The sequence below is a fragment of the Podarcis muralis genome, chromosome 3 (assembly GCF_964188315.1).
Source record: "Podarcis muralis chromosome 3, rPodMur119.hap1.1, whole genome shotgun sequence".
NCBI classification, from domain to species: domain Eukaryota; kingdom Metazoa; phylum Chordata; class Lepidosauria; order Squamata; family Lacertidae; genus Podarcis; species Podarcis muralis.
Window position 1 is genome coordinate 57,576,032 of NC_135657.1, and position 27,301 is coordinate 57,603,332.

The window sequence follows — 27,301 nt, forward strand, 5'->3', positions numbered from 1 at the left end:
GTTCTTACAGAGATCTGGCACCATAATCTGGCACATAATCACCAGCAAAATCAATGAAAGTGAAAATCAGATAGATTTTCAAAGTACAAATTAAACACATCTAAGATGATGAATATAGGAAAACCCTGAAGGAACATTTGCATTTCTTCCAACAGTAAGAAATACCCTCAAGCATGGACTGCATCAAGAGGGAAAATGATTACATGAAACAAAAACTAGGTTTGTTTTGTTTCAGGAGAGATTTGAATAGTTTATTTTGCCCATTCAGAGCCCTTCAGCATAATGACACATTCATATACACATATGAACAGTATTTTCTGAAACATTAATGTATAGTACATTTTCCTTTTAAAATACCAGCTGCACAGGTTTTTTTTATTTACAAAAATATCCCATACTTAATTTTAATGTTTGTAATGACATACTTTAGGATCAAGTACATAAAGTAAAATAACTATGCAGTCTAACATTTCCATTTGTAATGGTATGGATTGGAGTTCATACAAAACTATATTGGTAGACAGATGAATTTGCAACCCTATCCTAAGATGGATTTCCCATTTTCATCTTCAGAACACGTAGTGGGGCTCCGCAAGACTGAAATTAACAAGTGGAAGTGAGGAATAAATTAAAAACAAAAAAGACACAATGCACAGAGACTAAGATACATATAAGCTAGAAGTTCTATATCAAGCATGCTTACCCAATGAGTAATGTGAGAAACATTTATTGATGTTCTTCATCCCCCTGAACTCCCAACCCACCCCTGCAATGATGCTTGCATAATGAAACAGTAGCATAACCAGAAGCCGCTCCTCCTAGGTCTAACCAATATGAATAGTGGTGTATGAGTTTAAAGTAAAATGAGTACAATTTATTTACAAATTTTGAAAGGGTTGTTAACACTTAACAGTTTCCCCATTTTGTATTAGCCAATATCAAATAGCAGCTCCATGGATGATGCCATGATTTCATCAAAAAATCAAAACTTGTTCATATTTTTAAAAAATGTAGTGGTCAAGAAGAAACACAAACTGCAGTCGCTTGACGTTTAGAAAGATCAATTTCCTAAGTGCTTTATAAAAAAATGCTAATACTTATTTAGTTGCATCTTTGATTTCTATAATCAAAACTATATCTCAAATTAGTTTTAAAATTAAAAACTACACTCATCTGTGAACTTGAAACAAACATGATTTATATAGGAAACATGTATAGTAGTAGCCATGCACTTTTCTTGGTTTGATTCTCAATGCATGTTAAACAATGTTAAAAATTCAGATAATTCACATATACTGGACATTTAGCTTTGTTTACCGCCCACCACCCCCAACTATAAAATTCATTCAAACAGGATCTTTATTTATTTCTTTTGGCAGTAATGTCACTAACATTCACAGGGGGAAAGAATTCACAATACTTCACAGATAAATATCTAGACTGTGGGAGCAAGTGCAGCTGAGAATTTGTACAGTAAACAAAGGCAAACAATGAGCATTTTCAATCATTGGGCACACCACAACTACACTACAAGTGCAGTCATATTCTTATCTGTATGCATCAGAGCACTAACAAATAGGATGGTTCACCAACCACAGGAATATGCACTTTAAAAAACATTCTGAGGACAAGTAACAATCAATGAGTATAAAATATATGCAGAAACCAGAACTTCAAAATACAAAAGGAAAGCTTTAATTGACAAAAATACATGGAATCCAATTTTAATTTTTGGAAATTTTAAAAGGCTGAAGAAAATACCTGAAAATCTAGAATTTTATATATACTCATGAAAAAGAAGAGTTATGATAAATGTCCATCAACAAGCTGCAGCTATTTCAAACAGTTTTACAACTGAGGTGTGTGTGTGTATATATATACTTTCTTCTTGTAGCAGTTCTTTTTAGATTAAACTATAGGTTTATTTTAAGCTAGTAACTCTAGAGTATTTCTAATTAATCAAGATGGGTTAATTTGTTACTGTTATCTCGATATGAGATGAATTTATTTCTTATTATAAGCTTAATTGTATGCATAATAATATATACATTAAGTTCTTTGACAAACTTAACATAAGGTTTTTTTAAAATTAAAAGATAGAGCATATATTTTAATTTGGTAACAAACTATATTCTTATAGCATAATGTATAAATATCGCTGTGGCTGCAATCCAGCCATGGTTAGCTGTGCTTAACTCTCACTCATATCCATAGAACCAAAGCACATATTATTTGTGAACAAGATTGCAGTTTTGTGTAATTATTAAACAAATCTGAAAGTGTTTCAGTAATTTAGAAATAAAATATTCAGAGAAATTATCTACCGTTCTTATGAATCTTCCAAATCTAGCACTGGAACTCTAACACCTGTGACAACTTGCCTGTTTATTTCAAATGAGGAAGCAGGTCCCTGTATGCAGTCTTTATTCTCACAGATCCTTTTCCTTTATACGCATGGAGGTCCCTGCCCATAAAAGAATTTGTCCATGCAAAGGGTGCAAAGCTGTTTGTGTACAGAAAGAACTTGCCAAACTATTTTATGTACAGATAAGAGAATTCAAGACTCAGATGTACGTGAAAGGATTTAAGTACTCAAGGTTGTATTACTTAAGGTGCAGGGAAAAGAAATTCAAGTTTACGGTTCAGATTAGATCAGTGCTATAGAAAGCAAAAATATCACTGCATCAAAAATCACCTTTGGCTATAGCTTTCTAATGTATTTGTCAGGTGAGGGACGCCTTGAGCAAAAATGTGTAACAAAACCATACAAGTGCAGATGGAAATCAGCTGACTAACTTTATACCTACTGTACTGTAATGTAATGAATGTTGATGGTATCACACTTTCAGACTTGCTTGGAATACACGCAATTATTTACATGAAGTAACATTCAGAAGTTACAATTTGGCAGTTTTCTTCCTAAAGAAACATGTCTTTAGTTTAATTATAATTAAACACAGTAACATTACATGAAAGACAAGTAGCAGCAGTTTGTTTGCATTTTAGTAATATATAAAAAAAGTTTAGGCTGAGTTTAGATGCTCATTCCTCTGTAGCACTGGCAGCAAATTAACCCAGCTAATGTGGCATGAGCCCTGACCCAGCATCAGCAGCTTGATAATTGTACAAATGGTAACTGGAGAAGGAGCCTTGCTTGGGCAGAGTCTCTTCTTTATTTTTGTAGTTCCTAAGTGCAGCAGCTTCCTCTAGTCACATTCACAAGTAGGTCTTTTACTCTGAAGGAAAACTGTACTCCCCTTTTAAAAAGGTTCTATGAGTGCTTGGTGTGGACTCCATGCTTTGATATACTAAAATATCAACTTTTACTAAGTCCAAGAGCAATCTAGAAATCAAGAGAATGTACATGTGTGTCTGTGAAATTATGGTCAATAGCCAATAGGTATCTACAACAGTTTGCCAAAATGCACTTCATTACCTATTGCAGCAGTGCTGGTAATGTTTCTGAAAGATTATCTTGGCTTTTCCAGGATATAACTTGAAGGGGGGGGGGGGGGCTAAATTGAAATATGCACATTTCATGAGTTTTTTTAATTTTGCCACAAAACATGTTTCCTCATCTTGCCAATTTTTAGATAGAGGCTCGAAAGTGGCAAGTCTTCCTGTGCCTCTGAAAGTACAGCAGCTGCACAATCCTCTTCAGTTTCCACCTCCACAGTACCTTTTTAAAAGTTTCTTGCAACAGCCACTATTAACTGCTGCTTCAGCACCATTAAAAATTACTTCTGTATAATTGAAAGGGAAACCAAACTTTTGGGAACTTATGTAACCAGAAGGAAACAAATCTTATGGGAAAAGTTCTCCTAGCTAAATCTGTATAGCAACATGATATCATTAATTTCTAAGAAGAAATCAGGTTAAATAAAAAAATCATATTCCAGTAGTAATGTTTTGGTGAACTGAACAGCATCAAACTGGCATGAAAAAGATGGGAGATCCTTTCAGCGAACTTCATCCCCCACCTCTATTCCCTTTTTCAAGTCAAAATTCAAACCCTGAGAAAATTCAGCACAACACTACAAAAAACTTCCAGTATCAGTTTAACCAGAAACTATGGGAGGCCTAAAAAATAAAATAAAATAAAATAAAATAATGAACATGTGTTTACCATGGCCAACAGCAGCTCTACACTACTGCCTCCCAGTATCTAAAAGTTATCTGTACACAGCCTTATTTGATAGTTTGATCAAACAATCAAATTCAAATTCCAGCCAAGAGAATAATGGGATTTTCCCCAACAGTATGCCAAACAAACTCTATACAAAGTAAATTTCCCTATTCGTATAACTTATCTTGCTGCAGTGAGATTGACAAACATTACTGAATTGCCCAAACTAGACAAACAGCCCAACGATTTGCTACTATTTAATTTCTGCATTTTTTAAAAAAAGCAAATTATTTCATTTATGGTATAAAATGTGAGAACACATACACATTATAATAGATACCATGCTAAACTTTGTGCTAGTATGAACTTCCTTATTCTTCATTTCCTGTTGGGTGTCAAAAATTTGCTGCTCAGAAAGCTACAGATCTTGCCTCAGATAATTCAGCTTCACAAGGAGTGTCCCTCTTTGGGGATTTTCTGCAAAGGAATGTGGATAGCAGTAAATCTTCATTTACTATAGAGTTCTCTTGCTCTGGGCATTTTCTATAGTGGGCAAAAGTAATTATTCACTATAATTTTAATTTGTATGGAAACACAGACTTCCCCCTTTAAAAAAAATAAACCAATGTTATGTTAGGTTCATTATTACGTTTTGTGCTTCTGACTCCAATTACAAAATACATATTTGACACAATCCATATGAAGATTAGCCGTGAGAAATCAGTAAGGTATGTATCTCCACTTGAAATCAGTGGGGTTTAAAAGTGCTTATCTAAGGCTGGATCATGCCATTTATACACAAGACAGAATTTAACATTAAAAAAATGAAATTTCTAATGCACAGAGAAGTTATCATAACGAACAGTTACTACTGTTAACGTTTGAATGTCCACATCACTTAACAATTTTTTATTATTTGATTTATTGATTTTTCTCAGTGTTTTCACATATAGCTAAATGCAAATAAAGTAATTTGTTTAAAACAGAAAATCTGTTTCCAGGTAGCAGAATGAAAAAGTGAATAACTAGTCCCTAAACAAGTTGTTTTAGTTTTGACTCAAATATTTGCTGTAGAGGATTGGCTGCTGCCCAAAATCACTCCTGTAGGCTTAGACCTAGAGCACTGTGTGGTTATGGAAAGAACTGAATCTGCTTCTCATATGGACAATTGAATATCATGGCACTCTACCCAAAGCTGCACTGCAGGGAGACAAAAAGCTGGTATAAGTACAGTACTAAAACACACCATCTAGCAGCCCCAGTCTGAAACACAGATTCAAACATTCTTGCAGATTGTAGAGTTTCCCACCCCCAAGTGACCTTTGGTTGCAACCAACATGCTGCAGCGATTTAGTTGAATCAAATTTGAAGGGTTATAACCTTATCTTAATCACATTTACTTAGAGGCAAGTCTATATATAGCAAAACACACTATGCAGGACCAGCCAGTAACTTTTTCAACCTGGAGTGCACATTACATTTAGGGAACGAACGGGGAACACAATTTTTAAATGCCAATGCTGAACCCACACTAGGGAATTTTGTTTTGGCTCAAACTGCAGTCTATGTTCACAATGTTAGAAGTTAAAGACAACCCATTCAACATGTGCACAGCACCACCAAGTTTAGGAAAATAAAACCCAAAACCTCTGGCACTTTCTTACAGACAAGAGTCTCAACTAGTTCAGGCTGCTTGCAAATTATCACAAATTCATACTATTTCCAGCTTCCAACATGACTAAGATTATTATTTATGCATTTTCATAAATATTTTTTTAAAATAAATTCATATACTCTTATTACACTATGGCTTTGGTGCAACCTTCATTAGCTAAAATATACTGCTTCAATTTGGCACATCTTAAATCCCTCCTTTCATACAAATCAAAGTAGGAATCTACCAGTTGCTAAAGTGGTAAAATATTCATATATTAAATGCCAAGTTTTGGAAACAATCCATTCTGACGTTAATGTCACTCGGCAATTCATACAGTGAACTTAAGAACACTTACATGGAGGAAAAGTCAATTCAACTCAACGGTACTTGCTCCCAAGTAAATGTGCTTGAAATTCTGGAGACAGCTTCTTTGCTGCTTTTTTTTTTAAACTTGCTAAGCAGGTTCTTTGAACTGTATTGGGGGGGGGAACCCCCAAGAACCGTTTTAATCTAATGCAAGTAATAAAAATGATTGCTATTAGCCATCAAGTTGTATCCCAGAGTTCAACACTGCTTGAACTAAGGACTATTTCACCTGGTAGTTAAGTCTGATTGGGCATATAAGCTAGCTACGTATCTGATAGATCCTGTTTAAGTGCCTGCACTAATACATTCTCTTAAACACACAAAAGAAGATGTACAGCATGAATTAAACTCAAAACCAATTACAAATATTTTATAAATTGACTAACTGTATTTTCAGGAAAATAAAAAAAGTAGGGTTGACTGAAAGATGACATTTTTTTCCTCATTGTGGTAGACTTTTTTTTTTTACTTTTTACACTACACAGCCATAACACAAATGAAAACTTTCAGCATGATGTGCAGTTGAATCACTTTTTTTTACAATGCAAAAAAACTTCTCTTGCTTTGCACTTGACATGGGCTGTGTTCAGATGTCACGCTAAGTCACAGTTTGTTGTGATGGGAATGAGCTGCAGCAAGCCTCACGTGTCACCTTTTTTCTTCTGGTGTGGCTGCGAGAAGTTCCAAAGCTTTTGCTTTGTTTTGGATTAACTATATCGTGTCAGGTCCAAACCTTAAACCATGGTTAAGTGTAACAATGGTTCATCAAAACAGGCCAGCTTTATAATCTATGGTTTGAAAGTATGTTTCAAATAAACCATACTGAAAATTAACCACATTATGTCAGGTTCAGATAAAATCGACAAGCTACGGTTAATCAAAAGCTTCCAATGACCTCCTTGTAGCTACAACAAAGAAAGAGAGAGAGAGAGAGAGAGAGAGAGAGTGCAAGAGCCCAAATGCTTGCTGCTTTTCATTTCTGTCACAATAAGCTATGGTTTATAATGACATCCAAACACAGCCACAGTATGGTGATGCAAATACAAGAATACTAGATCAGGGGTCCAAGAAGATACTATGTGCATGTTAACTATGTATAGATTCAGAATGGAGCTCGCATACTTCTTTTGTCAGATCAGAAAATTGGTGGCATCAAGTCATTTCTAGTAACAGCTATAATGGCGTGCTCTAAGGAGGGAAGGTATAGATCAGCTACTAGTAGTCCCCTAAGATGAACAACTTTATTCTAGCTCTTGGACCCCTGATTTATTGCAGCCTCCTACAGGAGGATGAAACACTGGCAGCAACAACAATAGCACAAAAACTTTTGGCATATGAAATATTAACACAGGATAGATCCTGCATTGCCCCTGCTCATCTGATACCAAAGTTTCCTTTTTGTCCATGTGTTCTCTTGTTGACTGTTCCCAAGCTCCTAGTCAGCCCACAGGTAAAGACACACACACACTGTGTGGGTGCCAGTTTTAAGTATAATGACCCTCAGTTAAAGCTGCATGACTGAGGTAAAACAGTGTGTGATTTGTGCTAGGAAAGATCAGTATCCATTGGCTGACACCCTTGCACTTCCGCTGGTCCGGCAGAAGTTAATGAAAAGGAGATTTTTCTTCAAGGTAAAGTTACATAGATGCATTTGGAAATGCGTTGTCAGAACTGGTACCATTTCTTATCTTTGCATTTCAACATCATCTAAAAATGAAACAGAGGAACACAACATAGTTATGCATATGGTATGGTACACTGTACAGTTCATTTTTGAAGTTGGTGTAAGGAGGGAATTCTAAGAATAGAGAATTGCCTATTAAGTAAAGGAGATGAATAACTAAATGATTAAGGAGATCAGAGGTACATGAACAAGTGGATAAAAGTTGTGCATGAATAAGCCTTCTTGCTATCTGCCTGTGACAATATAAAGTTTAGTTCCCATACTGCTGGATTCTGGTGTGAAAGCAGAACGAGCCTAAAGTATTTTGCTGCCTGAGGTGAAGCACAAGATTAAGCCTGAGTAATATATAATACTGTCCAAAACCAGTTTGAAGTCCATTATCATGATAACGGTTTTCTAATTTTTGACCTGGGAATGTATTGTGAATCATTATGTATGTGTGTGTATGCTATGCAAAAATCACAATATGGGAAAAACCATGAAGACAGCCAGTGCCTCTACGTAGCTCCATCCTTATTTCAGACATTGTGATATATTGGTATATTGTGACATGTAGCTAGTGATATATTGTTGAAAACCAGCTATCGCCCAGTGATACAAGATGGCACCAACTTCCCCCATTCCTGGCAATTTAATCTAAGAATTTAATCTTACATAAAACCTGGTCATTGGCAGTGTCTTCCACTGCACCTGGAGAGCAGGAGATTAGCTTATGGGACACAAGACAGGCCATGTGGCACACACAGCTCTGTCCTTCAACACCTTGTTGCTGCCCCCTGCCTGTCAGCATCTCTCACCTGTGACTGCCACCTCACTTTGTCTAGTGAAAGGGTCACTCACCCAGTGTATGAGTGAAAGAGCTAAATGTCTTTCTTTTTTAAAAAATATGCTTTTTATTAGTTTTCTTAACATACACACACAAAAATTAACAAAAATGATAAAATAACAAAAAAATTCCATCCTTCCATAAATCCACATGTTCTTACAAAAGAACTTATGCCACCATGTTCTTAATTTCCAGTTCCTTATCTTGCCCAATAGACTTCCGTCTTCCTCAAAGCAGGTCTGTCTTATTTAATAAACTGCTTCTTTAATCATTTTGCCATTTTTTCTGTTATCTGAATACTATACTTATAATCCATATTGTGGTTTGTGAAAATTAATCAAAGCATGTCCAGGTTTTAACTTGAGGGCACTGTTGTTGGTTTTTTAAAAATATTCTTTCTAAATTTCCCACTCCTTTTTGAACTTTGGGTTTGGCTGTCTCCTAATTGTCTCTGTCATTTTTGCAAGTTCGAGATGTTCAAATAATTTATCCTGCCATTCCTCTTTTGTGGATACTAATTCTCTTCCAATTCCTGGCAATTAATATTCTTGCTGCTGTTGTAGCATATAAGAATATTCTCTTTTTTTACATTTGGAATATCTAAAGCTAAAATGCCTAAGAGGAAGGCTTCTGGTTTCTTAATCTTATTTTTTTTGCAACCCCACCACATATGAAACAGTGTCCCTTCTGCCTGATTACACCTCCAGCACATAATAGATCTCGTTTTATACATTTTGGATAGTTTTCTGGGAGTTATATACCACCTGTAAAACATTTTCAAAAGATTTTCCTTTAGTGTATAACAGGCTGTAAATCTCCATTCTTTATTCCATAATCTTTCCCATACCCATAGTTGGGAACCATGTCAACACTTTACTTACGTCATGCGCATGCTTTGAGAAAGAATCGGCACTGGCCATCATGGCTGCTGTTCGTTCTTCCAGTTCTCCCAACTTCTGTCCTCTTTCATCTAGTGCTATTCTGGCTCGTGCCAATTCACAAACTATTCCTGATGCTGCTCCTTTGACCCCTTCAATACCACCAGGACCTGGAATATGCTGGGCAAGGCTCCTTGATGCCTTTCCAGCAGCTGATTCTCCAACTGAATATGAAAAAAGAAAATCAAACAGATTCTATTCAGGATCCTTCCATACAAAAAATGGTCACTAGCTAGTTGAACTCAATACTAAAAGTGGAAATGTCATAAGCTTTGGATAAAACTAAAGTGTTGTGCATCTTATGATTGATTATACAACATATTTAACATAAAACCAAACTATTCTGATACAATCAATTATTTTTCTTTTCTGGTTTGCAATGAACTGAGAATCTGTATGGAAATTAGGCTATAAATAGCTGGGTAGCTGAGTGCCAGCTTAGCTTACTATTGGTTTCATGAACACAATGCCAGAAACTGATGTGTAGAGATATCATCACATCATTTTGCTTTGTGATTCACTGCATTTGTCATTTTATATAACAACAACAACAACAACAACAACAATAATAATTTATTATTTATACCCCACCCATCTGGCTGGGCTTCCCCAGCCACTCTGGTCAGCTTCCAATATTAAAATACTGTAATACATCAAACATTAAAAGCTTCCCTAAACAGGGCTGCCTTCAGATGTCTTCTAAAAGTCTGGTAGATGTTGTTCTCTTTGACATCTGGTGGGAGGGCATTCCACAGGGAGGGCGCCACTACCAAGAAGGCGCTCTGCCTGGTTCCCTGTAACTTGGCCTCTCACAGTAAGGGAACCGCCAGAAGGGGGTGGAGACGCTCCTTCAGATATACTGGACTGAGGCCGTTTAGGGCTTTAAAGGTCAGCACCAACACTTTGAATTGTGCTCGGAAATGTACCGGGAGCCAATGTAGGTCTTTCAAGACCGGAGTTATATGGTCTCGGCGGCCGCTCCCAGTCACCAGTCTAGCTGCCGCATTCTGGATTAGTTGTAGTTTCCGGGTCACCTTCAAAGGTAGCCCCCACGTAGAGCGCATTGCAGTAGACCAAGCGGGAGATAACCAGAGCATGCACCACTCTGGCAAGACAGTCCGCAGGCAGATAGGGTCTCAGCGTACGTACCAGATGGAGCTGGTAAACAGCTGCCCTGGACACAGATTTGACCTGTGCCTCCATGGACAGCTGTGAGTCCAAAATGACTCCCAGGCTGTGCACCTGGTCCTTCAGGGGCACAGTTACCCCATTCAGGACCAGGGAATCCTCCACACCTGCCCGCCTCCTGTCCCCCAAAAACAGTACTTCTGTCTTGTCAGGATCCAACCTCAATCTGTTAGCCACCATCCATCCTCCAACCGCCTCCAGACACTCACACAGGACCTTCACCGCCTTCACTGGTTCTAATTTAAAAGAGAGGTAGAGCTGGGTATCATCCGCATACTGATGAACACCCAGCCCAAACCTCCTGATGATCTCTCCCAGCGGCTGCATGTAAATGTTGAAAAGCATGGGGGAGAGGACAGAACCCTGAGGCACCCCACAAGTGAGAGCCCAGGGGTCTGAACACTCAACCCCCCCACCACTTCCTGAACACGGCCCAGGAGGAAGGAGCGGAACCACTGTATGACAGTGCCCCCAGCTCCCAGCCCCTCAAGACGGTCCAGAAGGATGTTATGGTCGATTGTATCGACCAAGGCAGTTTCAGTCCCATGATGAGGCCTGAATCCCGACTGGAAGGGATCCAAATGGCCCGCTTCTTCCAGGCGTGCCTGGAGTTGTTCAGCAACCACTCGCTCAATCACCTTGCCCAAGAATGGAAGATTTGAGACTGGGCAATAGTTGGCCATTGTGGCCGCATCTAAAGATGGTTTTTTAAGAAGCGGTTTAATAACCGCCTCTTTCAGCGGGTCTGGGAAGGCTCCCTCACGGAGGAAAGCATTCACCACCCCACGAAGCCCATTGCCCAGTCCTTCCCGGCTAGCTTTTATAAGCCAGGATGGGCAAGGATCCAGGAGACAGGTGGTTGGTTTCACTCGTCCAAGCAGCCTGTCCACATCCTCGGAGGTAACAGATTGGAATTGATCCCACGCAACTTGACTAGACAGGACTCTAGCACTCTCCCGCCCTGGCTCTGCTCCCACGGTGGAGTCTACTTCTTCCCGAATCTGAGCAATTTTATCTGCAAAAAACTTTGTAAAATCATTGCAGGAGATCATGTGGCCTGTACTGGGCCCCGATGTCGCAGGTGGTTCCGCTAAATTGTGAACCACCTGAAAAAGTCTCTTGCTGCTTTTTTCTGCAGATGCAATAGAGGCGGTGAAGAAAGTCTTCTTCGCTGTCGCTATTGCCACTTGGTAGGCTCGACGTTGAGCTCTAACCTGTGTCTGGTCAGATTCGGAATGAGTTATCCACCACCGGCGCTCTAGCCGTCTCAATGATTGTTTCATTGCCCTCAGATCCGTGGAAAACCATGCAATCGGAGAGGGTGCTTCGGAGCCAAACAGTCAATAGCTCTGGTTAACTCCACATTCCAGCAGGCCACCAGGGAATCAGCTGAAAGGCCATCAACATGGGATAAAGCATCCCCTACCACTCTCTGGAAACCATTTGGATCCATTAAGTGGCGGGGGCGGACCATCCAAATTGGTCCCACCTCCCTGCAGAGGGGATGGGTCGCAGAGAAGTCCAGTTGCACCACGAAGAGATTTTACATCTCTTTATGTTGATGTATTAAGTTGTTTTAAAAAAAATCTGTTCCATTAAAGATTGATAAATTATAAAATATTCTTTTCAGACACAACGTCTGCTGTTCCCTGATGGCCTATAAAGTGGGTGGGTCTTTCAGCATTGCATCATGTGATGCTACATTAAAAATTAACTCCAAAGGTAGGATAGTTCTCTTGCACCAAGGATGGAAAACTTGTGGGCCTCCAGATGTTGTAGGACTGAAGCTCCTAACAGCTCCAACCAGGATGATGCCTTTTCATCTTGAACTGCTGTTTCAGTGTTGACATCAGCCTTTTCGTTCTTGCCAAGTACTTGTGGATTAGATATTAGAGCAGGACTAAGGGACCAGCTATTTATGCATTTTGTAATTTTATAACTATGTAACTTTGCTACTTAGTTGATTTTTTTTTACACTATGTTATTTTATTGTTGGTTTTTATTGATTTTAGTCTAGCCTAGATTTATTGTAACCATCAGGAGTAATATTCCTACTGTGCCAGCAAAACTCCAGTAATCACAAGTCAGTATCCAACCCATTATTCATTTTATCCCATTATTCATTTTATAATTAATAAGTAATTATGCATAGGACTGGAAAAAAGCTTTATCTTTAATATTCTACTCTAATTCAGAAAACTGATAGTACTCGGATAATGGGCATATTAATGGGAAGGTATGTACAATAATATACAAGTAGTTAATATGAGGAAATAGATTGCACTAATCTTAGTTTCTAGTTAATATTTTTGTGTTTAATTTTACAACTTGGGTCTGCATTCAATAAATATATTCTACTCATTTGCTGTTCTTTTATTTTAAAAAATGTAATGAACTTACAGAGTTCCTCTCTGTCAAGTGATTGTGCACCACCTCCAAATAGGCCTTTGAAGAACCCCTTGTTTGGTGCTTCCGGTGTTTCTACTGGTGTGAAGAGTTCACCCAACATTTCCTTCAAAGAAAAATCATTTTCAGTCATATCTGAAATTTTATTTGTATTTCGTAACAAAGGACAAAAGTACTATTAATGCACTCTCATTGTATTTTCACTTGACTTCAGAACTCAAAGTGCCCATACAGTTCCCCCTGTAGATTTTATCATTTTTCTTCAAACAATTTAGCATGCATTAGATTAACTGAAAAGTTGTTAAGTCACAACGATAGCTTTACATCACCTTTAACTCAGATGGAAATTCGAGTTGCGGTTAAACTCTGCACTTGCCTCACTTTCTTCAACGTTAAATGTTCTTCACTTACTGCAACACACTGCCTTCAAATAAATACTTTACATTTGGTCTTACTGAATGTATTAAACTAAAGATTAAGCTGACAACAGACACACAGAAACATACTGACAATTTTCTGCACTGACTAAAAGTGGGTTGTATCCTGACCTGCTGTTCCTCCTTCCATTTGTGGAAGTGAGACAGATCCAGCAGGGCTCCCTTTTAGGCTCCAGTCACCTCCCATGCCGTTTCTAGCACAGTTAGAAAAAGCATGGGAAAATTCAAACTGTAGAGGGAATGGCTCCGCCCCTCTTTTTTTTTAACAGAACACATACAAACTAACTAACTACTAAAGCTACTGACAGAGACAAGGAACAAGTAAGAAAGCTATAAGCCTTGACAAAACAGAGAAGATGGAGTCAAGATGCAAAATGAAACTGTTCTGCAAACAAGGGTGGGGGCCTGAAAATGGCCTTGGAGCTGTGATTTTGCCTGCTACCATTTGAGGGCACTTGATACCTATACTGAAGACATCTCTTCAGTATGCATTTGATCATGTGCAACCTCTACAGCCCAACTAAATGCATATGGGTTGTGAGAACACAGAATTTTTCTTTAAAAAAATCTGATTCAATTCTAATTCCCTGCCCCCAGGTCTCTTCTCCATTCTGGAGAAACCCACCTGGACTTGTTTCATCTCTTCTTCCAAAACAACAGCTATAAATTAAAAGACAAAAGTAGTCTATTCTTCAAATAATGCTTTTACATTAAAAAATAATTACACAAGAATCTTTTATACTTTACCTGCAGATTTTCACATGTTTCTTGACTATAGGTGATTCTCTGGATTTCTGTAGGTGAGACAAGGTACAAAGCTTGCCCATTGTTGGTGAAGCAAAATGTTCTGGCTATCCGCATGTTGGTAAGCGGTAAGTAATATACATCCAACAGCGGCCTTAAACTTGGCAAACTTAAGAAAACAGAAAGGAAAAAATGTTAAAAGTGGGATATGAGCACTTTATCTACTTTTCTAAATCTTGATACAGTACATAAAACGCCTTAAACCCCCCCTAAAAGCTTACATTTTTCAGAACTATGTAGGCTTATGCAGATTCCTAGCTCACCTACCCTAAGTCCTCCACAACTGAAAGAGTAAAAATATAAACATATGCGAACTATTTTTCATAAGGATATATATATAATCTAAATGGTGCATTGTATGTCTCCAAAAATGGTAGCCAGTTTGATTCTCTGGGATTTTATTCTGTGTTTTTAAATAGGGCATGAAGAATCATTGTGAAAAAATGTTGATATTATATCTTATACACAACAGAAACATTCAAACAAAGAATCTAACTATTAAATGTACACTTAAAGCTATGTGGGATGTAAGGAGTTGCTATATTTACTCTGGGCAGGGGTACCAACTTGAATAAAATATTGGGGGGGGGCAAGTAAGCCCCACCCCACATAATCGATTACATGATGCAATGCACACAAACCATTTCAATGGCGATGCCCATCAAATTTGTGGGGTCTGGCCTCCTCAAATATTTTATTGAGGGACCAAAAGGACCTTGGCCCCTGGGAGTTGGCTCCTATGACTTTGAGTTGCATCTAGGGGAAAGCAGTGTGTGACTGGAAGACAGTTCATGCAACCAAACTCTCTCCCGCCACCCCCAGTGTAGCCTCCTGAAAACACTCTCTAGAGGTTTGGGGACTGCCTGAACAATGCAAAACTGTTGTATGGGGCTACAGTGTGAAGAGGGAATTTCCCCTCCTGATCTTACGCGATTTTCCTCTCATACTGCAACCATGTACAACACTGCTTCCACTGTTCAAGGGGCTTTGGGGGAGAATAGGATGAGGGGGGGGGGAGAGAATTTGGCTGCATCGTGAGCTGCCTTCCAGCCACATAATCATTAGATACATTCCCCACTTTCTTTTGAACAGTAGCCCTCTACCCTCACACCATGGTCTCATAAATTACTTTGGAGCCTCCTCGGTTTCAAAAGAAGTTTGCTATGTAGCATGGGGGATGTTTTAGAGCAATGCAATTGCAAAGCCCCACTGGGCACACAGAACTAGCTGTAAAGTTTCTCAGATCCTGGACAATACAGAAAATCCAAGTAGTGCTTCTAATTTAGGACACATTTCCTTCAGTAACTCCAAGGTTGGAAAACCAACCACAGACCCCACTAAACTTAGCAGATGCTTTTAAAAGATGTATCACAGGGGAAAAAAGAACAGTCTCTTCTTATAGATAATGACTAGAACCACTGCTAAGTCCTGCCTGGAAATAAAAAACACTTTAAAAGGTAAACTACAATACTGAAAAAATACAGCAGCTGGCCAAATTATGTCTTCTGAATTTTTAAACTTCACTGCACTTTTTCAGATATAGTACACAAAGGGTATTGTGAAGCACATTGTATTAGTCATTCTTCGTGATCATGAAACAGAGGAGTTGGTGATCTTCAGGGTATGAGCTTGAACCTATTTTATAGGTCACAAACACCAACTCTTTGAATAGAATTGCTGAGGACAAAAGATTGGCAGAAACTAAGGTGGATGGAAAAGACATTTGTCAAATAAATATGATCTAAGATATTCATGAGTACCATTTATGTTTAAATAATTTTAATTCTTTGGATGTATAAGCTGATCAAAAAGCAGCTTAACAAATTTATCATCTTGGTACAAGTTGTATCAGAATATTAGAACACAATAGAGATGACTTTCAACTTATGCTGGGGTTACGTTACAGGGATAGTACATAAAGCCAAAATCGTGTATAGTCAAAACATATAGGGTTTAGTGGCGGATGAGAATGCTATCCCCTTAGGATGCCCCATCCCTTTGTAATTTTTTTTGCCAAGTGTGTAAAGCAGATAGACACAAGTTAAATGTGCGTAAGTTGCAAGTTACCAGTACTGAGTCTTTTCTGGCAGCACATTCTAGAATTCCTGTATAGTTCTTTATTTGAACAAAATGATATTATTTTAACAAACTAACAGTCTTGACCTACTTGCAGAATCCTATAAACAAACTCTATAGATCTGTGGCATATGCCAATGCAGATTGTTTAGGAAAATATAGAATTATAGAATTGTAAAGTTGAAAGGGACCCTGAGGGTCATCTAGTCCAACTCCCTGCAGTGCAAGAATCTCAACTAGATCATCCATGACAGATGGCCATCCAACCTCTGCTTAAAACCCTCCAAGGAAGGAGCGTCCACCACCTCTCATGGGAGTCTGTCCCCTCAATACCTTCATCCAAGTCATTATAAAGTTGTTAAAACCCCGCAGCACTTCACGTGTCCCTTTTTTCTAGGATGATGAGAAACCGTTAGTGAGCACTCTTTGGGTTTGGTCAGTGAACCAGTTACAAACCCACCTAACTGTCATCTAGTCCAGTCTACATTTTACCAGTTTCTCAGCAAGAATATCACAGGGACTTTGTCAAAAGCCTTACTGAAATCAAGATACACTACATCCACAGCATTCTCCTGATTCACAAAGCTTGTAACTATCAAAAAGAAAGAAATGAGATTCATCAGACATGACTTGTTTTTGAGTAACCCTTGGTGGGTCGTAGTAATCACAGTGTCCTTTTATAAATGCTCACAAACTGACTGTTTAATTATCTGTTCTAGGACCATTCCTGGTATTGATGTGAAGCTGACCTCCTGGTAGTTATCTGGAACTTCTTTTCGTGTTTTGAAGATGAGGACATCTGCCCACTTCTAGTCTTTTGGGACCTCACTTGTTGACTAAGAATTGTCAAAGATTATAAGCAGAGGCTCTGAGTTTACTCCCGAAATTTCCTTTAGTACCCTTGAGTGCAGCTCATCAGCCCCTGGAAATCTGAATTCATTTAAAGTAGCTAGGTGTTCCCTTACCACCTCTTCCCATCTTTGGCTGCAGCTCCTTCCTTGCATCATTTATTCTGTCTTCATCAGGTTGGGCACTGCTTTTCTTTTGGGTGCAGAGACAAAGCAGGCATTGAGCACTTCTCTGTCACCCAATAGCATTTCTCTGTCTTCTCCAATCAGAGGATCTTGCTTGTTCTTTCTCTTGTTTTGAACATAGCCAAAGAAAACCTTTTTTACTGTTGTTAATTTATCTTGCAAGCTTGAGTTCATTCTGAGCTTTGGCCTGCCTGACCTCCCTGCAACTTATGTGTACTCTTCCTTAGTGATTTCTCCTTTCTTTCATTTATTATATATTCCCTTATACATTCCCTTCTTACATATGAGCTAATCTGTAAGTTCATTACGAAGCCACAGTCGTTTATTTAGGTGCCTCTCACTTTTCTTTCTTGTTGAACTGTCTATGCCTTCAATATTTCACATTTAAGAAACTCCCATCCATCTTGGACACCCTTCTCTTAAGAGTATTTCTGACCATGAGACTTCACACAGTAGTTCCTCAAGGTTTTTGAAATCAGCCTTCTTAAGTCCAGAGCACATGTCCCATTACACTCAGCTTTCCTGTAGCTAGGTATCATATAACCCAAAAGGACATGATTAATTCCCCCCAAGGTTCCCTATACTTTCACTTTGTCCATCAGTTCCTCTATGTTGGTGAGGACCAGGTCCAAGAGAGATGACCCCCTTGTTGTTTCTTCCACTTTATTGGAAATGAAATAGTGAGGCAATTGAGGAATTACATTCTTGGAAGAGTTTGAGCTCCAACAGATATCAGGGTAGTTGAAGTCTCCCATGACTGCTATACCTTTCCTTTTTGAATGTTTAGTAAGGTCACTTCTACAATTTTTACCCATATTCTCTCAATCTGCCTTCTATGTTCCAAGTCATGGATCTCTTAACAAGTGTACATTTTCTTAACATATAATGCTACTCCTCTTCCCTTCCTCTTTGATCTATTCGTTTCTATATAAATTTCTATATTCCAGTCATGAGTCTCATCCCACCAGGTTTCAGTAATGCCTATTAGGTCATATTTGCCATCCTGCATTAAGTGCTCAAGTTCTAATTGCTTGTTTCCCATATTCTGTGCATGTGGAGTATAGAGAGTCAACTGTGTAGAGACAACTGAAACTATGGGTTATTCTTCTGCACACTGCTGCCTCTGTCCTCTTCCATAGAGAGTCACCTGCCACGACTACAAATCTCTTCCTTTTCTGGGGAGTGACAGGAATCATTCTGTACACTGTACCTTCCACTACCACCTTGGTGTGTTTGAGGTTTGCAACCACTGCACTTGCTCCTCTGGCTGAGAATTGGTGTTCGAGATGAGGGCATGGAACCAATTTTGTAGTTCCAGAGACACAGCATGGCTCCTGAAAGTCCTGCTTTTTTGTGCCACATTCCTCCAGGGGTTCGTCTCCTGCACTTGGCAATCTTCCTCCTCCCTAGAGGCACCCTGCCTGCATCTCTGTTCCAGCACAGTCCACTCAAAGCTTCTGATCCCAGGTTAGTTAGTTAACGCAGGTAAGTAAGTTTAAGTAATTCAAAAATACCATTGCAAAGAAGCCAAACTCTTGGTACATGCCCCACAAATCCATAGAGGGAAGATGATGACACAGAAATCCAACTCCATATGAAATCTTTCCCTCCTACTATTAGATTGCACTTTTCCTGTTCACACTGTCTCTGTGTGTTTTTAATTCAAATTTAGTCATGTCTAGCTGGAAAGCAGACACTTTTGAGAGATGGATCTGTAAAATTTAGCCTCTACTTTTAATGGCAATAGCAGCTGCCACCCAAAGTTATGCTCAGCATATGTGGGCACAGTTCCCTTGCATGATGCAGACAACTGTTTCCTTTCTCCCGGTCCTATCAGCTGACAAATGAAACAACAATCTCTTGATCACAGCAAGCTCGTCTGATACTGGTTTTCTTCAGATATCATACTAAATCTTGGTCAAAGAAGTTTAACCAAAGTTAACACGATGTTTAAATTGACAAACTAGTTTACATCTGGCTGGCAAGTAAGAATAAGCTACTGTTTGAAATAGGTAACAAAACATGGGGTCAGATCCAAAGGTTCTGCAAGCCCAAGGCCACTTGTAGAATTGATCATTCTCCCCTCCTTCCCATTCTTTCCAGGAGTCACTCCAGAACAGTATGGGCCGAATCATGGGAGGCTGTCACAGAATGGGGAATCACCCAAAATCAGGTTGAGGAAACGTACATTAGGGGAGCTCCACAGCTAGAATTCAATCTGTTGCAGCAAGAGTCTTCTGCCTAATTTGGGGTGGCATTCCCACTGCAGCCTTCCATGATACACCCTGCAGTTGAGATTCCACCTTTACTGTCTGGAGCAGCCTTTCAGGGGTGCAGGGGGCTGCAGAGGAGTGGAAAGATCAGTTGTGTAAGCATTCCACTGAGCAGCCTTTTTGCTTACGATGGCTTGGTACAATGATTCAACTGACAAAATTTGCAGCTGAGGCACTGCACTATATCATCAAGAGAATAATAAGCAGTAATGGCATTTTTGGAACCGCAGAGTATTGTTTGGATTCTAAACTATGGTTAACACAAGCCACAATTTTAATGATATTTAAGCAGAGCCCTATTAAGTCATAATTCCAAACAAAATGATTTTAAATAGCTGTGAACTGCATTCTTAATGTTAATTAGTCAAGCCAAAAGAAGAAAAATGCATGTAGCAAAGGGATGGCAAAAGTTATCTTTTGCTTCAAAGTCATTCAAAAACTGCATTAAATCACATAAATAGGTAAACAAGTGGCTAGTTTATCAGCAGTCATGCATACAGGTTACATATGAAGTATGCATGTTACGACTGCATGTTCTCCCCATCACTTGTACAGCTTCAGTGTGAACTGAAGAATCCTTTGTTCTAGGCTCTGTTGCAGATAAAATATGCAGCATCTGTTTGACGATTTTAAAATAAATTAATAATAATAGAATAAGTCTATTATTTTAATACTGTAAATATATTACAGCTGCAACAATATTTACCCATCAAATCCTTCATTTTCCCTGTGTAGTTGCAGTCTTATTCACCTATATAACATTTGTTTTCTTAAAGTCTTTGTACATTTTATGTATTTTCAGCGAACACATCTATACTGATTGTATTGCCTCCTTTTAGTATTGAATATCTTACCTAAAAGTCATTATATGTCCATTGGCACAGAAACAAGCAAGGCAGATACTGTTACTCAGTGCCACTATATCTCCACGAAGGACAAATGAAGTCTCTGTTATATTTTGCTTATAAGTACAGTTCTGTGAAGGCAGTGAAATAACTTTTGCTTGCTTTTCAGAACATATCACTGCATATTGGTTTTCACTGATTTCCTGAGAGGAGGATGGAGACACTGAGACAGGCCGGCGTTTCTTCACCTTATCCTTTTCGTCCTTGTCTTCAGGAACATTGGGTTCTCTCCAGGGTTCATATGCTGGTGGAACTAATGATCCTGTAGTGTCCAGAAAAGCCATTCTCAGTATTGCCCCTTTAAGCCTTAGTATGGTTCCTAAGATACAAAAACAGAGAACTTTGCTAAAATATCTGTACAATTTTTGACTAATAAAAAAATGTTCAGCCTAATACACTGAAATGTATTGCTAATTTATAAAGCACTCTTAAACTATTGCCTCCATAATACCATGACATGTAGAATGTGCTTAGGGGTCACTCCTAAACAAGGGTCCTTACTGAAACGGTCTTCAAGAAATACATGTAAGCATATAACTTGTTCTTTTAATGAAGGATCATACTGAAGAACCCATATGAAAGTACATTTATATGTACTTATGTTTGGAAGCTCATTTTTAAATGAAATACTGCCTTGGATTTGTTCTGTAAAAAAAAGGGTTCCTGTTTGCAGAAGATACTGAGATCCAGCAGAGGGTCTATGCCGGAGGAAGGAATTCCCCCAGTTCCTTCTTCCTCTAGCCTCTCCATGTTGCTGCTTATGAGCTCCCCATAGGCATCTGGCTGGTCACTGTGAGCATAAGATGCTGGGCCTTTGATCTGATCCAGTAGGGCTCTTCTTTTATTCTTATGTACTCATGTCAGTTGCTGAAACCACTGTAACAGATTTTCAGAGATCATAGGGGGGGGGATGATGGAGAGAGGAAAGTAGCTAAAATGGTCTCCCCCCACATATAGTGTAACTGTATGAATCACATGTCTGGATCAAACCACTTCGTTTATACATCTTTTCTCTTTCTTTAACTCTGTGTTGAAATAAGATAATGCTGGCAACATGATGGCAGCACACACACAAATTACAGTTCCTGCTTATCTTTTTTTTTTTGGGGGGGGTGGATAATTTTTAAAAAGCAGGATTTTCTGCCATCCCTCAGAGGTCCTTTCCATCTATAGGAGAAAACAATACAGAAATCTATAGATAAAGAATAATAAAATTCAGGGGAAAGGACTTGCTCACAATTGCCCTCAAATGCTGTTGTACACGATAGCCAAATCTACAGATTTTCTAATCCTGTGCTTCCAAATCAAGATGACATGTCCATTTATACAAAGCACAATCTATTTGAGGCATATGGGTAGAAATATTGCAGTTTATGAATGATATTATTTTCCTTTTACACATATGTGAAGATGAAATTTTACAGATGAAAAGGATTATGTTGAATTCATATATATATATATATATATATGCTTTCGTAGATTTTCACGGGTACAGGAATGCAGGTTTTGGTGTCCTCGGGTGTCTTCCCGTGTAAAAGTTGGGGTGTCTAGGCGACGTTTCGACGAGGTCTCACTCGTCATCTTCAGGCTGGTGCTTTCGGCTTCTTGTTACTGGAACAGAGCAGGATCTCAGTGTTTGAGTTCCTATAAATACTGTTGAGGAGGTGTGGCCTCTAATGTTCTTGGGCAGAGAGGAAGTTCCCAGGCTAGTGTGCCTTTTCTTCTTTTGTTTCTTAATTACTTGAGGGATATCTTGAGTGATTTCTTGAGTTGTATCCTGAGTACCGCTTAGGTGGGTCATTAGGTGTGGATTAGTTGCTAAAGCCTTTGTGTCTTGACCTCTTGAACTTTGTGAAGAGTTTTTCTGAGAAGATGGTTGTACTGCATTTTGTTGTGCTCTGGCTTGGCTTCGTGTATAGGGGCGAGCTGTGGTTTTGTGGTCTGTGCCAGCCAGATCTGTGTAGGGATTGCAGGGGGGTGCAGCATCCGGAGGTGCCACCATGGTTTGGCTACTGGATGGTATCTGTAATTACAGATACCATCCAGTAGCCAAACCATGGTGGCACCTCCGGATGCTGCACCCCCCTGCAATCCCTACACAGATCTGGCTGGCACAGACCACAAAACCACAGCTCGCCCCTATACACGAAGCCAAGCCAGAGCACAACAAAATGCAGTACAACCATCTTCTCAGAAAAACTCTTCACAAAGTTCAAGAGGTCAAGACACAAAGGCTTTAGCAACTAATCCACACCTAATGACCCACCTAAGCGGTACTCAGGATACAACTCAAGAAATCACTCAAGATATCCCTCAAGTAATTAAGAAACAAAAGAAGAAAAGGCACACTAGCCTGGGAACTTCCTCTCTGCCCAAGAACATTAGAGGCCACACCTCCTCAACAGTATTTATAGGAACTCAAACACTGAGATCCTGCTCTGTTCCAGTAACAAGAAGCCGATAGCACCAGCCTGAAGATGACGAGTGAGACCTCGTCGAAACGTCGCCTAGACACCCCAACTTTTACACGGGAAGACACCCGAGGACACCAAAACCTGCATATATATATATATATATATATATATATATATATATATATATATGAATATATATGATTATATATAAACTTTAGCACTATAAGAGAAGCCAACAATCACAATTCTCACAAGAAAGTTCACTTTTCTGGCAAAATACGCCAGAAGAAGCCAACAAACGGCCTTCTTGCTTTTGTGCCGATGACTGTCATAATCACAACACCACATTAAGAATTAAAAGCACATAGTATTTTGCACATTGTAAACTCAGCCTTGTGAAATACATACCACTGGGAGATACAATTACTGGCTGAAGTAGTCTTTGCTCTCCTCCTGGGGGTAAATTCAATGCAATGACTAAAACTGTACCCAACGTAGTGCCAACCCACAAGCAGGGTGAAGGTGCTGTATCAGCTTTTCGCGTGAAAGTCTCACAAAAATGAAGAGCTGAAATTGCTTCTCGAGATTCCTTGTCAATGCTGGTGACACTAGAACTCCTGGATCTGCTGAAGGAGTTGTCTCTAACATCTGAAATATTTAATATTAATTTAAACACAATGAAAAATAGTCCATCTCCACTTTAAAGGACAGTTACAGTTTAGCTATAAGGCGTCTATAAAAACTCAGTTCACTACAGTTAAGTCCATTTCACACATTGCATGTTTTAGGTGAACACTTAAGTAACAAGTGTGAAAGAAATGTCATTGAACATACACATATGCGCCCACAAGAGCACCATCACTGTCTACAAGTATCGACAAAGAAGTGAATCTATGTATCTGTACATGAAAAGTGGCTTGCAGAATATACCAGACTTTATCATAATCACATTTATCTGTTAGATAGGACAACACAGCTGTGATCAAGTAATTTTTTTAAAAAAAGATATATATCATAATGTTGCATGATGCGCCATTTCCCAGACCAGCTTGGTCATTTTCTTTCTGACTAGTTTTATGAGATGCTATGCACTATGGAGGAAAATGATGTAAACATATTTTAAGTTCTTTTACAAACACACACAAACACACACACTTACATACAGAGAGCTATTGATTTCTTTTTTAGTTCAGATTAATAGTTCTCACTATTTTTTAAAGCTAGTTATTGCAACTTTAGGACAGAGGATCTATTTGCTTATGTAAATTAGATGAACCCTTAAATGTACTTTTTTTTAAAACACCAATATAATGTTAGGTCAGATTTCTGAGCTAAAAACTAGAGCCCACACACTTAAAATATATACTCTCATAGACCACCCAGCCACAGAATCTATTGAACGTGTGTATTTAATGTGGAGAGATAGGGAAGGGGATGGTGGTAGAGTACGATACAGTTGTCTAGATAAGATTAATTATGGGTGTTTGCTTTAGTGTATCTGTAGTATACGGTTAGCAACACAATGGCGGTATTTGATAAAGGTACAGGGCAGGACCTTTCTATGGCAGTAGCATTAACTGTGAAGGCCACTGCATAAGAAGGTCAGTGCATGCCCATCTCTTTTGATGTTATTAAGCTTATCAGGAGCTATTTGTTTCCAGCAGGGCTTTTGTTATTGATGATGATGTTGATGATGCTTCTATTATTTTGTTATATTGCTTAATCTTATTGCTTAGTTTTAAAGTGTAGTTGTACTTTCAAAATTGTGGTTTTATTTTTATGGCAGAAAGTTTTATACAAAAACTCAATACTTCTCAAGTTTGTAAAACAGTGAGATTTCCAAACTGTGTGTCCCAAGAGGAGCTGAAGTGTGCCTTGAAAAGTTAAGCCACCATGTTGAATGCACTCAACTCTCTATGCTAACGTAGCAAGAACATAGCATTGTTCCTCCTGTCCTTTGCCAATATTTGAGCAGTGAAGGCATTTTGAAGGAGAGAGGAAGAACACACTGAGATTTCCTGACACAGTTCAGTCCATGTAAATATATTGTTCAGATCTTACATCCATTGAAAGCATGAAAATGATTTCTGACCTATTAAATTGCCATACTGGTCATACTGTCCCTTTCAAAAGTACAGTATGTTAAAATCTCATTTTCATACGAACACCAGACTTTTAAACCTGATATTATATAGTGATTTGCTGCATTTAGTAAGCATGTTTGTAAAGAAGAACTGCAAAAAAGCAGAAGGATCAGAAAAGTGTGAAGAAATACTGAAATTTCAAGATTAACATGCACATCTGTAACAAATAAGATAAACCAAAAACCTTATAATTCACTGAAAGTAGGGGATGTGCCTGACATTAAGTTCTGCCTCTTTGAATTTTAGTTTGTACCTTTCTTTTGATAGAGAACTCTACAGTACTATTTCCTTAGTAAAACAGCAAGGGCTTTAATGGACATGTAAATTTGCTAAGACATAGTTCAAGAAAACAGCATGATTTCATAAAGGCATTCAGATTTAAACATGAGCGTATGCCTACTGTACTACTAATATGTATACATGATTTTAGTTTTATATGCTAATGGTCCAATCAAAATCAATCAAGACCGACACACAATTATATCCCCATGGATCTTAAAACCTAAGGCCTCACTACTGAGGCCATGATCTGAAGAACTATGAAGTTCCATTTGCTAATGGTACTTTAAATTTTTTTTTAATTGTATCCCACTACTCCAGAATAGCAAACTATATTTAAAAGTAATGGTAGTTTCAAAGGCAGCTGTTTGTATTCTTGCCTAAGTTTCTCAAACTGTGTATACAGTTGCAGCAACACCCCATTGTGATGCACATAGCACTTCATTAAATACTTGTTTTAAGACTCCGGTGATTGATTAGATCTTAAGAAATATTATGTAGCTGAAGCAGCAGCCTATTTATTCAATTTATTTTTTACATTTATATCTTGCTTTTACTCTAGGGAGCACAAGGCAGCACACGTTATTCCTCCGATGCCTCTTTATTCACACAACAGTCATGTGGAATAGGTTAGGTTGAGAGAAAGTGACTGACTCAAGTAAGCCAGTGAGCTGAATGACTCAATAGAGATCTGAATCTGGATCTTCAAGTCCTAACTCAACACTCTTATAACCACTACACCACACTGGCTATGAAAAGAGGTATATAGGATTTCCTTAAACTATTCTTGTTTTCCATACAGTGTCCAAACTGATAATAATGTGAAACATGGTGATTAAAAAACAAGAACCTAAGAAGAAATTTTTATGTCTTATTTCAGTAGATTTCCCATGGTTTTAAATGAGAAGAACATAAAAGTGGCTCCAAGTAGATGAAAAAGCATTTTGCTCACATGCATTAAATATTGTCAAATTTTGGAATACAACAATGGAAATTAAATGGAATCCCCCCTACTTAGTAGTTAGGTCACTGTATGTGTTTCTTTTTCCGCAGCCTTTTCAAAAATTGTAAACATCATTAATACAGGCTTTGAACAAACACTTACCTAACTCTGGTTTCAGTTCAGTTGGTAAGCTTAATTTTCTAGACATCTTTGCTGAAAAATAACGTATAGTTTTATAATAAAGCTAGAATGATCACATTTTAAAGAGTTTATGAAACTAAGAATTTAAGCTGTTGGTTCCAAAATAAGAAATCATACACAACAGTTGTAAGCAAGGAAGGTATGCGCATTTACACATATATTTGTAACAGGTTTTAGTGACAAGTGTGCAGTCAGAGTATGGCAGTGTACCTTCTTTGGAGTTATGAACAGTTAAGAACATTAGTAGTTAAAATTCTCAGAATCTCTGATGTCTTTATTGTAGTGCACTGTAAGTCATTATTTTGTATGATTTTGTATGGATTTAAAAATTGAGTCAAGTTTACTTAAGCATCTTTCCAACCATCTCCCTCAAACAACGGAATACTAACACTACAAAAAGAATAGAAAACCGCTGAACCACAAAAAAATGACAAATTTTAGAAAAATTCACACAATTACACTGTAAAGTTAAAGACCACAAAAGAGTGGCTACTGGGAATATATTGGAGACAAATTTGTATAGAAAATAAGTTCATGAACTATGTTCCTGGGGAAGGACTCTTTTCTCCACTGATGAGGCCAAGTTAGCCAGAACCACCA

The 27,301-nt window shown here is 38.4% G+C and overlaps 1 protein-coding gene across 8 annotated transcripts in view; it reads right to left on the reverse strand.

Moving 5' to 3' along the window:
• Positions 1-237: 237 nt before the first annotated feature.
• STXBP5 (syntaxin binding protein 5) overlaps positions 238-27,301 on the reverse strand; it is a 124,796-nt gene continuing 97,732 nt past the window's right edge. For 5 of the 8 annotated variants that reach the window (XM_028723623.2, XM_028723617.2, XM_028723620.2 and 2 more), the window contains 7 exons: positions 26,663-26,713; positions 23,543-23,782; positions 20,670-21,039; positions 14,376-14,541; positions 13,186-13,297; positions 9,541-9,761; positions 238-7,856 (listed from right to left, as the gene is read on the reverse strand). In XM_028723623.2, coding sequence (XP_028579456.1) covers positions 7,815-7,856; positions 9,541-9,761; positions 13,186-13,297; positions 14,376-14,541; positions 20,670-21,039; positions 23,543-23,782; positions 26,663-26,713 — 1,202 coding nt within the window. In that variant the 3' untranslated portion in view covers positions 238-7,814. Of the gene's footprint in view, positions 7,857-9,540; positions 9,762-13,185; positions 13,298-14,375; positions 14,542-19,730; positions 19,884-20,669; positions 21,040-23,542; positions 23,783-26,662; positions 26,714-27,301 lie in introns of those variants that run through there. The other 3 variants (XM_028723619.2, XM_028723621.2, XR_013392223.1) reach the window with 2 other exon arrangements.